Raw genomic sequence first — 15,962 nt, 5'->3', positions numbered from 1 at the left:
GTGGAATTTAAATCCTCATCCCAAAGCAATTCCTAGGATGTTATCATGACTCAAACTCTATTAGACAGCACAATCGCTTTATACTTGCTATCTTATGTCCAGGACACAAGACATTCTTGTCCTCCTACCTCAAACTCCACCCCTGCCACAGCGGTCTGACTTGTGGAAACACTATCCAAATCACTCACATTAGCCTACTGTGTGTATTCCAAAGAAGCTACAAACCACTTCAGAATGGTACACAAGAATAGTAAAGGCTTCTCATCTCAGTGCTGCCATTGGCAGTGCGCACCTGAGGTACATGGTGTTACGGCTAACTCAATCCAACAGCCAGTTGCCAACAAAAACAAGCTGCACATTTGCATCATCTGATCCTGCTGCAAATGTGATTCAGGAAAGGAAACCAAGACTTAAATCTCTTCTAGAAGAGCAATTTATCTTGTAACCCATCTGTGGGTCAGACCAACATAAGGCAGGGATGAGACACACATAACCCATGCTAGGGGAAGATGATGACCACCTTCAGCAGCTGCCAACATCGGACTAGCTTAGACATGGTGCAGAACAACCCCATGGCTGCTTATCCTGATCTAAGGTTGGGATTGCCCATCTGCCCGGTCGGAAGACTGTGGGAACAAGGATGCAGAACGACCTCTGTCACATTCGGTAAACATAAAAACCAAATTCATGTCATCCTGTTTGCCACTGAACCAGCGCAACCGTCCCTAAGAGTAAGGAGGTATAAAGGAAACGGGTATCAGCTGGTTTTCGCTGTTTAAAGTCAGATCAAGCACAATGCAGTGTCCAGTGAGCAGCAAGTCCAACTCATTAAATATAGATATAAGCCAGTTTCCAAGTTCGACTGTACACTTACACATACACCTAGCATCATCTTGCAGCCTTCTGCTTTCCGTTTATCCGTTTATACGCATCCATAGAAACCCGCGTGGCCTATTTTGCGGTTCTCAGTCACTAGCACCCACCCCGGCAGCAGCACACAATTCATTTCCCCGCACAGAGGGGCTGCAGCAGGGCGGCATTTCTGACCGGGCTGGCGCGCTGCGCTCCCGGGTGCACGCTTTAAGCACCTCAGACTCGGGCAGCCCCCGGGGGTGACAGAACGGGCCGGCACGAACGCGAGTTCTACGCTGCGGTTCACGGAGCTGCCCTTGAGCCGCCGCCAGTGCCCGCTGCCCGGGGGCGCCTGCGCGGGGCCGGGGGGACCCTGCGGGAGGGAGGAAGAGAAGGGAGACCGGGGGGCAGCCGCCTCCCGCCGCTCACCTCACGGGCGATCTGATTGAGCGCATCGTCCTCCGCCGTCAGGCGCTCCCGGTTCGGCAGCCGCTTCCGCCCGGCCCCTTGCGTCCCCATAGCAGGCCCGCTCCGCTCCGCTCCACCGCTGCCTCTGCCGCCGCCGCCGCCGCCGAGAGCAGCGCGGCCGCCACCGCCCCCCGCCGCGCGCATGCGCCGCCGCCCCCCGCCCTGAGGGGCCGGGCCGGGCCGGGCGCAGCCCCGCGCCCCTCGCCGGCCCCCCGGTAGCGCGGAGCGGCAGCGGCGCCTCCGCCGCAGCTGGACCCCCGGCCCTCCCGGGGCTGCTCGTCCGCTTGTTCCTATTGAGCGAATGTGACTGGTTCTAGTGTCAAATCCATCAGCGCCTAATGAATTCACATCGACAAGGAGCGTGTATTATCTGGGATCCCTGTCACAGCCCGTGTACCTCAATGTTACCAATAATTCCTTAAATATGAACTGTAAGTCGTTCAAGCTCAGGACATTAATCACGTTACGTACACGTGTGACAGAAAAAAGGGCTGCAAAACCCACCCACCCCCTCACTGACAAAGACCCACATGCTGCATTTAGTCTTTTTGACTCAATTTTGTCATCGATTCAAACTTGATAAAGGTAAAAGACAACATTTGCCTGCTCTGGTCAGCCTGATATTTATCTGGTGGTTTTCACAAACAACGACTGAGATTTGGGTCATCGTCAAGTTCAAAACTGTGTCAAACAGTTAAATATATCATCCCTTCCCATGAGGGCACATATCAGAGCACAAAGCAAATGGTGACTGTATTGGGAAAAGAAAAACCCTAGTTTTTATCATGCGTGGAAATGCTGTGGTCCGAACTTTGCAAGAGGTTGTGCAGACCTCTGAGGTGCAGCCATTGACTTCAGAGCAGATGAGTGAGTGATCGAGAGCTCCTAATAAAGTCCTCCTGATCAGCCGCCCCACCAGGCACATCCCCTCTCCTCAGCCTTGGGACCTGCAGACTGAACAGTAATCCCTGAACTTGTGATCATTTTCTCCTGTTTAGCATTGCTTGAAGGGGAGAACCTGAAGCCCATGTTCTCCCCCACCCTGCCATCACTCCAGCTCTAGTTCAATATCTACCACCTTCTTACAGCAGCCAAACACTATCTTTTTTTGGGGTTTTTTCAGATAGCATTTGCCTGTGTGTTCACTCATATTACAGTTGTTTTGGGAACCGTGGTTCTTCTGGTATTGCATTGACATTGCTTCTTATGCCTGGGACTATTTATCTGTACAGGAAACAAATGATTATTTTGTATGCAGAAGCAGATAGAGGAGCTCTCCTCCTGAATTGGGCATTAAAAACATGGTGTCATGTCCTGAGATTTGGCGGCAAACTTACTCTGACCTCACACAAGGGGGAAAAAAAAGCAGCACCTGCTCTGCAAGGCAGTGCAGGGGCCTTAAATGTGAGCCTTGCTGTGCCTGGCTTTCCTAGATATCCCACATGCTTCCCTTCGTCAGCCACTCCAGCTCCAACCTCACCTCCCCAGGACATGGCTTAGCACTGTCTCCCTTGCAGGCTCTACATGTTCCCTGAGCCCTTATCCTTGCGTTTGCCCCCGCCCTTTGAGGAATTCTGGCTGAAGAAGTGGTGCAGTGCCTTATTTTTAGGTCCATGTTACCCAAGGGTTTCAGCCACCTGTGCAGCTGCATCACTGTACCCATGCAAGGAATTTCCAGTTCAGTGGTGCAGTAGATGTGCATCAGTGCTGTCTGCCCTGCTGGCTGAAAGCCTTACAGAGGCTTGGCCTTAGAGCAAAACCCAGGCTTGGGCTAGACAGGTTCATGTCTGAAAAACATAGGAAGAGGGAGGGAAAAGAGAGGGGAAGGGAGAGGGGAGGTAAGAAGAAGGAGGGAAGGAGGCAGGCAGGAAATAAAAAAATATAAAGCCAAGAAATCGGAAGAGAAGAAGTTATCAGGTGAGTGCAGTCATTTCAAATCACACATTGAGTGTGTGCTGCAGTGTAAGAAATCCTTCTTCATTCTTGCATTTCAGGCACATCTAGTGGGTTTTTTTTAAGATAGTTATCTTGTTATAAAAACACTACACATACAGAGTTTGTCCAAATAAATGTGAAATAATGTTTCAAACAGATGCGTTTCAGCTGCACTATGAGGTGCAGTGAGTGCAGCTGAGAACAAAATACTTGAAATGTACGTTTCTTATTTTAAGAAACAACACGAAGTCAAGGCTCGTTTTGTCTGAGAGTCATAACTGTGATTAATGATACTTGGACAAGACTGAGTATCCCAAGCCAGTTTTAAAGGGCTTTAAGTGCGTAACATGCACCTCATTCTCTAAGATCCTGTGTGCAAGGAGGCTGTTTCATGCAGAGCATACCCCAAAGATAGAGTTTTCCCTCTGTGCCGCTTTTAAACCAAACTGTCTTTAAAACCTCACCGTTGAGAATCAGAACAAGCAATCAGCTGTTAGAACTGCTGCTGCTGCTGTACTCAACAGACCACTTTTACATAATAAAATGGATGGGTTTATATTCTGTGGAGCAAAATACAATTACATCTGTGTTAGCAGCAAGCCCTGGGATAGGGGAATCCAGTGGCTAGCTGTGTCAAAAGAACACAGAAGGGCACCTCTCCACTCCACCATGAGATCACAGCACCTGCTAAACCATAAATGAAGTTTGACAGCTTTAACAAGATGTCCATTAGTTCAAGGTGAGTGGATCACTTAAATACCTTGGAAAACCTATGCTTAGGAGGCCGGTATTTCATACTGTCAAGATAGGTGAAACAAGCAGAGCTCTATTAGCGTTGTAACATTTTGTAAACATAACAGCAGTGATATCCAGCAGGGTCTGTGGATTTATTAAGGGAAAAAAATTACATCACAGACAAGAATGTGCTGGCACTGAAATACTGCCTAAAAAAACCCCACTGGTGCAACTAAAGAGCTTCTACTATATTAGACCTCCTAAAGAGCCCAAGATGATCCTCTTTGGCTAATCAGACCTCCCTGGAAAAGTGTTCAGATGTTGTTGTCGCACCTGAGCAGTGTCAAGACAGGGCTCGGGAGACTTTAGTGTCCACGCAGACTTTGTCCGGGTGAGAGTCTTTACTGTTGCTTCATCTCTTCAAGTCAGTGGAGTCGCTATTTGCATCAGCGGAGCACTGGCGTGCTGGGAACCTTGCTTAGCTTTGTGGTGTCTAGCCTGGGGCTTCCAGTCACATAGCAACTCATTACAGCAAAGCTATGACTGATAACTCTCTTCCCAAAAGCTCAGAAAAAAGATTCATGAGCTTGGCTTGACCAAGGAGAATACAGTCCATAAAGAGGTGGGCTTCCAAGCCCAGCTTTGGGAGGACTGGGGAAAAAAAATACCCCGCAACAGCAGCAGATGATTATCTTGTTCCCTGTTTACCAATAGCAACTTACTTGCTATACTAAAGCAAGTGTGGGTTTTTTTCCTGAAGAGGGCTTATTTGTTGTCTTCATCTTGTGAAAATCCCTCAATGACTTATTGGCCTCATCCAGACACTTGGCATATCATGAGAGATAGTTTTTCATCTGTAAATTCTTTACAGGTCACTGAAGATGCCGTTTTGGCGATCTTGAGGTCTCAGAATTGGATCCCTTTCAAGGTTGAAGAAGATTCTTCCTTTGGAGGCACTTTTTTAAAGGTTAACCTTGGGGTTGATTTCATTTAGTATTTTTTTTAGCACCCTAATGAAATATGCTGACATAACAGTGTTATGAAGCATCACAAATAAAGGATAATAAAGTTATACAAGAATGCGAAGAGTTTAAGGACATGAGAAACAAGTGGAATGAAATCAAGCATTCAATGAATACCATGCCATGGGCTAAATTCATAATCTCATCAGCTGTAAATGAGGGAAGAGGAGGAAGTTCTGGGGTCATAAACTGCTCACAGGTTGGTTGTGTGCCACCATCACAACACAAACACCGAAGAATTACATTTAATGTTAGAGCACTTCAGGTGAGGGCCTACCAATGCAAATATTTATACCATTGCACAACTGTCCAAAGACTTTACCTAAAATGGTGCCTGAAAATCTGCTTTTCCATGTTAAGAACTCAAACTTGAATACCTGTAGAGAGAAAAACTCCTAGGATAATCAGCAGGAGGACCTTTCTTGAGATGAGAAGGGGTTGCCTTGCCTAACTAAAGGCAGAGCAACTGCATCTCTTTTCTATAAACTGCTTTATAGTAAACTGGAGTAAAGGGTTGGGGATGATGCTATGTAAAGCTTAGAGCCAAGTTACTGCAAAAGCATACAGCTAAATAGCCTGTATATAATTGCGGTCTGGAAATCAGAGGTTTCTTGCCAAAGCTCTGGACATGCATCCAAAAGCAGTTTTTGGGTAGCCAGGGTCGAGTATGTTAAGTCTGTGGTAAGCACTATACTGGGAGTCTGTCTGCCTTAAAGAGAACTAGCTGAAATACCGCAGGCTCTTAGCCCTGCCGTTAAATCTGGGACATGAATATCCATCACGGCTGATGCTGCAACAGCCCCAGGGAGATCGTTCTGGTCCCATTGATGCTCCTGTTTCGAGGACATAAGGCTTCACCCAGACCAAGACATGCAAGCTCTCCGTTTCTGTGCCGGGCAGGGAACTTACCTGCAATTTGCAAACTGTCACTGAGCTCACTGAAAACTACCCTTCTTGGGCTACAAATGGGAACTCACTCAACGTAACCTCTGTGCAGCTAATCTAATTAGCAGCAGACATGCCACAGCTCAGAGTGTTTCAGCGCAAAGCAAAGTGAAGCCAGCTCCACAGCAGCTGTAGTTGCAGGGAGCCAAACCTGTTCTAGGCTGTGAATAACAACCGATGCTGTGCCTGGCTCACAGAGACGGCCTGTTATGGTTTGCTGTTTGCTATCTGTGCTCCTATCTGCTGTTCCCAGCCTGCCACAGCACCACAGAAAGCTGCAAAATCTGGTTGTTTCTCCTCCTTTGGCCTCCCCTCTTACCATGTGAAAAAAGCTAAGTTTTAAGAGAGCCCTAGGTTATTTGCAGAAGAAAATACATCATACATTTCTTCCACCTAGCATAAAAACACTCCTCATTTCTTACCTCAAGTTCTATGGGGATAAAACCCACTCCAGACTGTGGGACACTTGGGTATTCCGATGACAGACCTGCATGTCCCCTGCCTTTTCTTCCCGGCGCCTGGCCAGAAGGCAGGCAAGACATCAATATACATATTTAATTTGGAAATACAGCTTCTACATCTGTCCAAAACTATAGTCTGAACTAGTTAGTTCTTCAGCCAGATGAAATCAGGATAGCTTCGGCACAAACAATGCATTACATCAGCTGGAGCAGCTGAGGAACTGGCTGTGCATCACTTTGGGATTAATGTATCAAAGCATTCCTCCTGCCATTGTGCCGGTGACAGCGTGGAGACACGAGAGCGAGGAATCACATGGCCTTGCTACAAGGGCTCGATGCTGCTTATTTTCCCTGTGGTTTTTCTGCTCCATGCTGTGTGGCCTCTTCCACTCCCATCCCAAACATTGCAGAGTTAAGCTGAGCCACATTTTCCAATCAGGCCCTCCAGGTTTTCTTAAACTCCAGTTGTTTTGGACTGCAGTAAAACATAGACACAATAGATGGTCTAAACCCAACCAATTGTTTGTAGCAGACCAAGTGCTTGTCCTAATTAGTCATACTGTTCCATAAAATGGCATAAGAACCACATCACAGTTTAACTCCCTCAGCTAGAGTGGAAGAGGGGAAAGGAGGTGTTGTTTGTTGTCCCTGTGGAAATCCATCCAGATTCATCCAAAGTGCAAATCAGAGGCAAAACATTCCTTTTCTCAAGCGCAGCACTTAGCCACGCTCTGCTTCCAGCCATCTTTCATGCTTGTCAGGGAAGAGGTATTTTCCACTCGCCCGTTTTATAGCAAAATGAAAAACTGCCACATCTATTCTCAGGGAAGAGTTCCAACCACTTCTCACCAGACAGAAGACCACCTGTGTCTGGTGTCTCATGGTTCCGCATTATGAACTGAAGCTGTTCATTGCTACCCCATCCCCTTGTCACCTCTCTGATCACTCACCTACGCAGAACAGCAGGAAACCAGGGGTATCAGCTAATAATTCCTGGCTCACCTAAAATAAGCCATGCTGGTGCTAAAGGATTTCAGATTCCAGCTGTGATAATCACTTATAGGGCAGGAAGGGAGGTCATTATAGTTTCCTAAAACAAAGAAGTTTGCCTAAACTGGGAAGTGAAATAAGATAACGGTAACAAAACATTAGAGGAAATGGAGGCAAAACACATCAGATGTTACAGTGCATTAGTGTTGGTACATCTGATTTTAAGTCATAACACATTTTGGCATCCCTAGCATTCCTGTTTTTCCGTGACAGTGACTGATGGATGGCATGTGGGACCGAGTCATCTGCCTAGCATGCTGTCCCGGCCCTCTGCCTTGCTGTGCACCCCCAAGCCAAGTCATCCCTTAGTCACTGCACCCCATCCCAGCCCTGCAGCAGTTGCCATGCTCCGCGATTTCCCTGTAGGCTTTTCCACAGCTTTGATTGTTACAGCACTAAAACCCTCCTCATCCTTCCCTCTAAGAATATGAAGGAATTAGTGCCTCTGTTCTGCATCAACAAAGAGCCAAAACAGCCAGGCAAAGTGCAGTCAATTTCTCCAGTGTTTCGTTTTCCTCCAATTGTAGAAACAATTAAAAAAAGACAGTTTCCCCCCAACCACAATGAGTTGCTGCAGAACCTTTAGTTTCAGCTGCACGTAAAAATAAACAAACAGGTAAAGCATGGAGTACCCCAAACTGGACAGAGAAAAATGCATGCTTGCAATCTAGAACCACCAACTTCCATAGGTAGCTGAACGGCTTGTCAAGGACTGGGCTGGAAACAGATGTCAGAGGCAGAAACAGAATGGCCTTAACCACAAGTCTCTGCTTTTCCTTCCTTTTGCCTTCCACCTTTCCTAGCTGTGCACTTCCCTAAGGATGGCTACTCAGTATTTCGCTGCTCATTTCAGGGTTTCCAGCCTTAAGCCATGTAGGGCTGGGCACTGGGATCTCCCCAGGGATTGCCAGACACTGCCTTTGTTGCCCAACCTAATTTCTGCAGAAGTTTTCATCCTCCCTGACCTTGTAGCTGTGGTGGCAGAGGGGAAAGGCAGGAAAGACACTCCTTGGTGGTGGCCTCTTTTGGGGCAATTACTAGTTTAGGTTTCTGAAACATCCTGAGCACATTAGTGGCTCAATTCAACTAATTAGAAATTCCCAAAATAATTTTTAATACATTTTTCAATTATAGAGGGCATTGCTGTAGGTAACAGCAGATGATGGTTCCCCCCTCGAGGCGTCTTTGTTCTTCCCTAGTTTATTGGCAACAGATGACTTATTTCACCTCTGCATAACACTCACTGCTTTACTACTCTTCAAGCAGTTGCTCATGTTAAAGGAGGTTGCTCAGGCTCATACTGATGAAATAATTTCTATTCTTGTGCCTTTACAGACCACGTCTGTAACGCCCAGGGCACGAGACCGAAAACCAGCTGAAAAGCAGCCAAACATTTACATGTGACCTGAAAATAGCAAGACTATGATGTGGCCACCAGCCTGCTACAAAGCATGGAGAGGTAAAAACCATCATTGAATGCCTTCTGAAGATGTCTGTACTGTGCATCCAAAAGCTGGGTGGGGACTTCAAGGAAAATAACATTATATTCACACCCATGGGAGCTTTCCAAGTCTGTGCTAGGCAGCATTACTTAAATAGTTCTCTTTCCAAGCACTGACAAACCGTTTTCAGTTGCATTCATTACAACTATCTCACAGACACAGACAGATGAAACCCTTCTGGGGGAGATTACTGAGCCGAGAGCAACTTTTGGCTGTCAGTGAGCTCCTCTGTAGCCGTTCACATAGGAAGGTACCGCCTAGAGCCATTTTTAGCCTAGTTCCTAAGGGAACATGCGTGATCACTCTGTAAGCGTGTGCCTGTCCCAGTCTAATAGCTTAAGCCAGCTGGCCAGTTACCACCAGCTTTACCAGCGAGGTCAAGGTCCATCCCAAACGTGAAACTGGCAAAAAAGCAGCACAAGGAGCTTATGGCAGGCAGCAGACCACGCACGTGGAAGAGGGCACTTAAGTGCTTTAATAATGTAAAATGCAGCAAACCCTGCACCTCATTAGACGATGATAACTCTTATTTCACAGAACTATTTCTTTTGTTTCCACACTTTTCAGGAGCCACTCTCCCTTTGAAGCTAGAGGCAGAGGTCTTTGCATCACAGCTTTTTTGGTAAGGTGGGCTGGACTCACAGAGGTGTGTCCTGGCCAAGGTCTGCTGAGTAAAAGAGAACATGAAGTTTGAGATAAGCAAAATGTTTGATGCAGGTGTTTTTACTACAGGAAGCCACATATACCTTTCACAAAAGCTGCAATTTACTTATTAGACACACAGCAAGAACCTCTCCATGCACAAATGGGGAACACTGACTACTCTTCATTAAATCTCTTTGCACCCCACCTCCAGCATGCTCAGCAGAGGCCGTTCATAGCAACTCTTCAGTTTTGAACTAGCAGGTAAACCAGCGTGGGTAGGCAGCTGCCTGCAGCAGTCTCTAGCCAAAGCATGGCTCCTTGCAAGAGCAAGGAGGTGTGTTGCAGACATTTCTCACCTCAGCACATCCCTATGCGTCAAGGCTATTTATTGTCCAAGCGTAATTTGAAAGGTGTAAACAATATTACCTGTCCCTTCAAATGCCTTGCTACCGTGGGCAATGCTATATGAAAGCCTTTCTTGTGGTTCACACTTGTATTCTTTTTGTAATTTAATGCCACTATACTTAATATGTTTATTGTAGTCAGTAGTTATTTTCCCTCCTTGGTCTTTAACACATGCTAATGTTCACCACCACTTACCATCTGGGAGTCATTAATATGAAGCTTGTTTAACATTTCCATGCTAATCTCTGGGGTGTTTTAGCGATGTTAATAATTAATACAGGAAGACTAGCATTTTAGAAGCCCAAAGCAGCTCACAACAGGCTCAGTTTCAAGCCTCTCTGTAAATGATCTGTTCATCATTACAACTCCACCAATCCCCAAAATATTGCTTAACTCTCTATCAGTGCAATAGGGAAGAGCCCAATCTTTTTTTCCATTAACAAAGACACAACCCTTCCTCCTCTCAAAACTGCCAAAATGATCTTTTAGTGCTCCATTGCAGCAGTGACAAACCTTGCCCGTATCATCACTAGTGGGCTGCTCTGGGTCTTCAGGCCCCAGCACTTGAACTCTAGTGGATCTTACTGCAGGCACAGAAAAGGAGAAACAGCAAAGAGCAGGATGCTTAGAAAAAGCATTTCCATTCAAAGCCAGGCCTCTGTCATTAACTTCTTACTCATTTTTTCTATGAGAACCATCATGCAAAAAAGAGGTTACACGTTTAACAGCACAGGTTTGGCAAACAATTTTGTGAACATAATACATTGTGACCTCTGGATGGACAGATTATTTTCAGTTAATTTTGCTTACCGTGGTTTCAGATGTTTCTTCTTGAAACAAACAGGCTTTTAAAAAACAGAAGAGCCCCAACTTATTTCTGAGGTTTTCTGTCTGCTGGCCACTGACAGGGGCCAGACTGGCTTGCTCAGTGACAAGCAGTGTGCCCACCTCTCTCAGAGCTGGCTAAGGGCTCCCCAGACCAGCACTCAGCATTGTGGAGCCTTGCTCAAAGGAGCACAGTGAGGAGAGCTGCTCTGCAAGAGCAGCATCAAGACCATGAGTAGACTCGTTTATAGCAGTATCTGCTAAACCAAAGTAGTTATACCCCAAAAGCAAGGCATGCTATATATACTAACACACAAGTTGCTTTGAAGCTGGCAGTCCAGGGACAAGTTATCTGTCCTACAGCTGGTCCAGGAGCCAAAATCACTTAAGCAAGGTCCTAATGAAAGCCACATTCTGTGACCATCAATTCTGGAATCTGTGTGCCCAAAGCCAGCTGCCTAAATCTGACCATAACCCCACTTCTGTCCCATCAGTCAGAGCTCACAATAGCAAATGCTGGGTTTGCACCTGCATCAAGACGACAGGCAACGCTCTCAGAAAGCCTGGCGATACAGAGGCAGCCCATCAGAGCCTATCTAGAGAGCAGTTTGCAGTGGCAGATGCTTACATCAGGTTAGCAGTGACCTGTGGCCACTGTGGGGATTTCAGTGCAGCCCAGAGCCCTAAAGCCACCGGACTATGGCGCAGGACAACAGCAGGATTCAGACACTGTCACATATGCAGCCCATACTTTCTAAAATGCCTGCATACGTACACACACGTGTGTTAGGTACGTGGCTTTCTGAAACAGCAAACAAGGATTTCCAGGCCACCATATCTAGTGAGCTCACACTGCTCTATCCCTATTGCTGCAGCTTCATTTGGTACAGGTATAACATTAAGCAGTTCTATCAAACCCCAGCTCTGTGGTTCAGGCCAGAACAGTGTCACAAAGCCCTTTCAATAGAAATAACACTGTTGTTCTTTTTTTTCTGCTCCTCTACATCCCCCAGCAGCAGCAGGGGAAAAAACCTAAAATGACATAAAAAAAAACCCCCCAAACCAAACCCAACAACAACAACAAGAAATCCTACCAAAAAAGCCTCTTGTGCTTCCAGACCTTTTCTGCAGAGCAAGAGGCAAGGGCAAGGCGGGCAGCAGCGCTATGGGATGATCCCGGCAGGCAGGACACTCGGGTATCTGTGGCTCCTCTGTCAGACCAGCCAAAATCAGGAGTGAAGTTGCAGCCTCCTGTCCCCGTGCAAACGATGCAGCCGCGCTGTGCTGTGAGCAGAAAACAAGAGCCTTGAGGCACCCAAACAAGCTGCACAGTGCTCAGCTGAGCAGCAGTGCTGAGACCACAGCCATGCTCTTGAAACGCTCTTAAACCATTCTTAAAACTGAATAAGAAGAAATGGGAGTGTTTTCGATGAAACCTGACCTTTCAGGAACAACTTCATGGTATTGAGGGACCTCAGGGGCCCAAAAATGCTAAAGCTGAGGCCAAGCAGTTCGCAATTCCTGAGCAATACAAGGCCTTAGTGTTGGTTCAGCAGTAAGGGAGCCTTGATGGAGATCAGACCTCATGCGCTGGGCTGCCTGCACAGAGCACACTGCGGAGCACATGTAAACCCAGCTGGTGAGCCAAGGGGAGCAGAAGAAACAAGGCAGGGGAGACAAAATAACTCTTCCCGCGGGCAGACAGCAGACAAGTGGCAATGCTGAGGTTTTAGACTGTTTTCTGCTCAGGGTACTGCCTTTTTACTGGACTCTGCCGCTTTTTCCACCCAACCACTCTTCCTTAAGCAAGGAATGATTTATTACAGTGCTCACATCGATGAGCTAATGCTTCCTCACACCAGCCAGAGTCAGGAGGAACCATGTGCTACACAACCACTGAAAATGCCTTCCAGGAGGCCCCAAACTGCCCTGGGAAGATCTGTGTCCTTGTGCCTCCTTTCACTCAGAGAAGGAGGCCTGAAATTACACAACAGGCAGAGACAGAAATAGGAGATTACTGGAATCATTCTTGCATACTTAATCCAGGAGTCTTATTTTTACTTGTCCTGGCATTCCTGTGCACAACAGAAATATCCCCATTTCCTTCACAGCTAAAAATCAATGAATCAAAGAGGTGAAGCAATGGGAAAGTCTGCAATGGGGTTTCAGGTGCTCAGATTGCTGGGCTGCAGTATTTGACCCATATGACCCCTGTGGCCAGACCCATCTGTCAGGGTCCCACTGGATAAAAGCCGGTGTTGGAAATACTCTGTTCATGATCCCCAGAGTGAAATTAAGACACAAACGAGGCCAAGCACTGCAACTGGTCACTTGATTAGAAAAAGATAATTATTATAAAAAAGATAGCGATAGGACAGATCAGGAAAAAGCATAGAAATTAAGCAAACTTTTGGAGTGCAGAAAGGGATAGTCACCACCATGGATCCAGCGGCATCCCGAGGGCTCATAGTTGTCTTCGGTGGTGGGTGGCCTCATGGCAAGTTCCTTTTTCCCCTCTTATAATATGTTAGGGGGAAGCACCTCTGTTCTTAATGTCCTGTACTGCACATTCCTGGTGGAACACGTGCATTCCAGGTCTTGCAGCCAGCCCTTCAACTGCGCATGTATGTCAGCAATCCTTGAGATAGAACAGCAATTCCTCACACCAATCCCTGAGATAATGGAGCCCCATTTCAGCTCTTCACACCCATCTCTCAGACAATGGACAGTCGAGGCTTATCTCAGCTCCATCTTCCAGACAGTGGACCTCAGCTTCTCACGCCAACCTTTGAGACAATGGATGGTGGAGTCTGGTTTCAGTTCAGTCTCTCACACCATCCTGCAAATTCTTGCGGCATACCTACATCAGGCAAGCATAAAATTAAATGCAATCCCTAACCTTGGAAAAACAACCAATTTTTTGTTTTGGAAAAACAACCAACAAACCAAGCCCAGTTTTTACCAGTTTGTTTCAGGCGAGGAACCCTGGCTTTGGGCAGGTCACTCTGGGTGCTCTGCCCATTCAGTTTCAATGCAGCCGCAGTCTTTATTTGAAAAGGGCTCGCTGCTGAAGGAGGCCTGATCCTGAGCATCCAGGACAGCAAGATACCTACCCGCTCAGGAAGCAGGCAAGCAGACCAAAATACTGCACAAAACCAGCTCTGGCTTCCGGAGTCCCCGTTGTTTGGAGAACAGAGCCCACCCAAACCCGGGCTGGCTGTCCAGATCCCGTTCTTGCAGGAGACCTCAGTCCGTCCCTCACTGAGTGGTGTCTGTCTGGTTGCCCAATTAAGAAATGAGACTGGCATCCCTGTTGTCTTAAACCCTAGTGCCCTCTAGTGGCGTCTGGCTCCGCAGGGACCGGAGAAGGTCCCGTCCAGGATGCCCCAACCCAAACCGGGAACGCTCCCCAGGGCTCCGGAGGGCTCCAGGGCACTCCCACCAGCCAGGCCATAGCACTTTGTGCAGGCATCTCATTTAAACCATCTCCTTTTGTAAGGCCCTTAAACAAAGGCACCTGAGACTTACCATCTGCTTGGGTAGATGAGATTGGTGTGAAAATAATAGAGCATGAGATGGATGCTTATAGCAGCAGTGCAAATTGGAAATGAAGTTTCTCTTCGAAGCTACAAAGCAATCCTTTCATAAGGCTTCAAAGCCTCCCAGCCATGACTGAGAGCCTTATTTTCTAAGAATTCGATGGCTGGTTTAGGTGCATGATGTTACCACAGCTTGTAGGTCCCAAAAGAGTGGGTAAATGGGAGCAAACTGGTTTTCAGCATCGCTCATTGCTGTGGGCAAGGATTCTTGCTGCAGCAATCCCAGACTAGTGTATCCATGCCCCCAACCCTTTCCAAACCCTGAAACACCTTTCTACCCCTCTGCTGTGCCATTGCGACTGTTCACAGGGTCACACAAGCTCCCACCGAAGAACTATGCAAAGCCCTGGAAAAAAAAAAAAAGGCTGTAAGTCAGCTTATTTCACAGCACAGCCTTGTGAGACACGTTAAAGGGACCTGGAAAGGAAAACACTTTCCTTCTCTCTGGCAAAAAAGCTGCATGCAGGGTGAGATTGGCTCGTAGGCTAGAGGCATTTGTGGGTAAACTCGAGCCAGTTTTGCTGTGATGGTGCAAATCTGTGCATGGATACATTCCCAAAGAAAGGCAAACAGGAAACACTCTGATTTGGCTCACAGACCAAAACCTCTCACAGTGATTCCACTTGGAAGGGCACGGCTACCATATGAAATCTGTGCAGCTCTCGGGCATCTGTACATGGCATTTCAGCATAGAAATGCGAAGTAACTGAGCAGCAGCAGCCAGGCCTTGCAGTCACAAGGCATAGAATGGTTTAGGTTGGAAAGAACCTTAAGATCATCCAGTTCCAACCCCCTGCCACGGGCAGGGACACCTTCCACTAGAGGAGGTTGCTCCAAGCCCCTGTGTCCAACCTGGCCTTGAACACTGCCAGGGATGGGGCAGCCACAGCTTCTCTGGGAAAAGTCTGTGCCAGCGCCTCAGCACCCTCACAGGGAAGAACTTCTTCCTTATCTCCAGCCTGAACTTCTCCTGTTTAAATTTCACCAACCACCTCGTTGTTTTCATGTGCCTTACCATGCTTTCCAGGAGGACCTGCTCTATGATCCTCCAGGCTCTTCATTTCGAAACTGGGAAGACATTATTTCAGACTTGCTTGTAGGACTCCTGCTTTTCACTCTGCTCCCTGTAAGTATGAGGATCAGATTCTGTAAAGTCCAGTTCACTTCCAGAAGACTATGGGAGCTGCTACTTGAAGGAAAGACATTGACTATGATGAGTGGCAGAGACATAAAAAATGTCTTCATTTAGCTTTTTAATTATCCTGTTCTCACTCCAGACCTGTTATCCCAATGCATTAACATGCTGTGATTTCTCTCTCTAGACACTTGAGCTTCAGCAAAAGCAGCCTTCTCCAAAGCACCAGGCCCCAGCTGCCTGTGGTAACCAGCTATTACCTTAATTAAAAGGCAGTAAAAGCCCAGGCACTCAGTTTTTGCTGGCTTTGCACCTCCTCAGCTCATCTGCTGCTGTACTTTGCAAGAGAAGCGGGTGCACTGTCCCCTACCAGCTGATAAAAG

At 47.2% G+C, this 15,962-nt stretch overlaps 1 protein-coding gene across 26 annotated transcripts in view; it reads right to left on the bottom strand.

The window, feature by feature from the left end:
* The window catches only part of LRRFIP1 (LRR binding FLII interacting protein 1), a 109,020-nt gene extending 107,576 nt beyond the window's left edge, over positions 1-1,444 (bottom strand). For 24 of the 26 annotated variants that reach the window (XM_030486231.1, XM_030486233.1, XM_030486232.1 and 21 more), the window contains exon 1: positions 1,282-1,439. In XM_030486231.1, the coding sequence (XP_030342091.1) occupies positions 1,282-1,371 (90 nt within the window). In that variant the 5' untranslated portion in view covers positions 1,372-1,439. Of the gene's footprint in view, positions 1-1,281 lie in introns of all 26 variants that reach the window. The other 2 variants (XM_030486229.1, XM_032919933.1) reach the window with 2 other exon arrangements.
* Positions 1,445-15,962: the final 14,518 nt, after the last annotated feature.

This window comes from Strigops habroptila, chromosome 5 (genome assembly GCF_004027225.2).
Source record: "Strigops habroptila isolate Jane chromosome 5, bStrHab1.2.pri, whole genome shotgun sequence".
Lineage (NCBI taxonomy): Eukaryota > Metazoa > Chordata > Aves > Psittaciformes > Psittacidae > Strigops > Strigops habroptila.
This window is presented reverse-complemented; position numbering and strand designations above follow the sequence as displayed.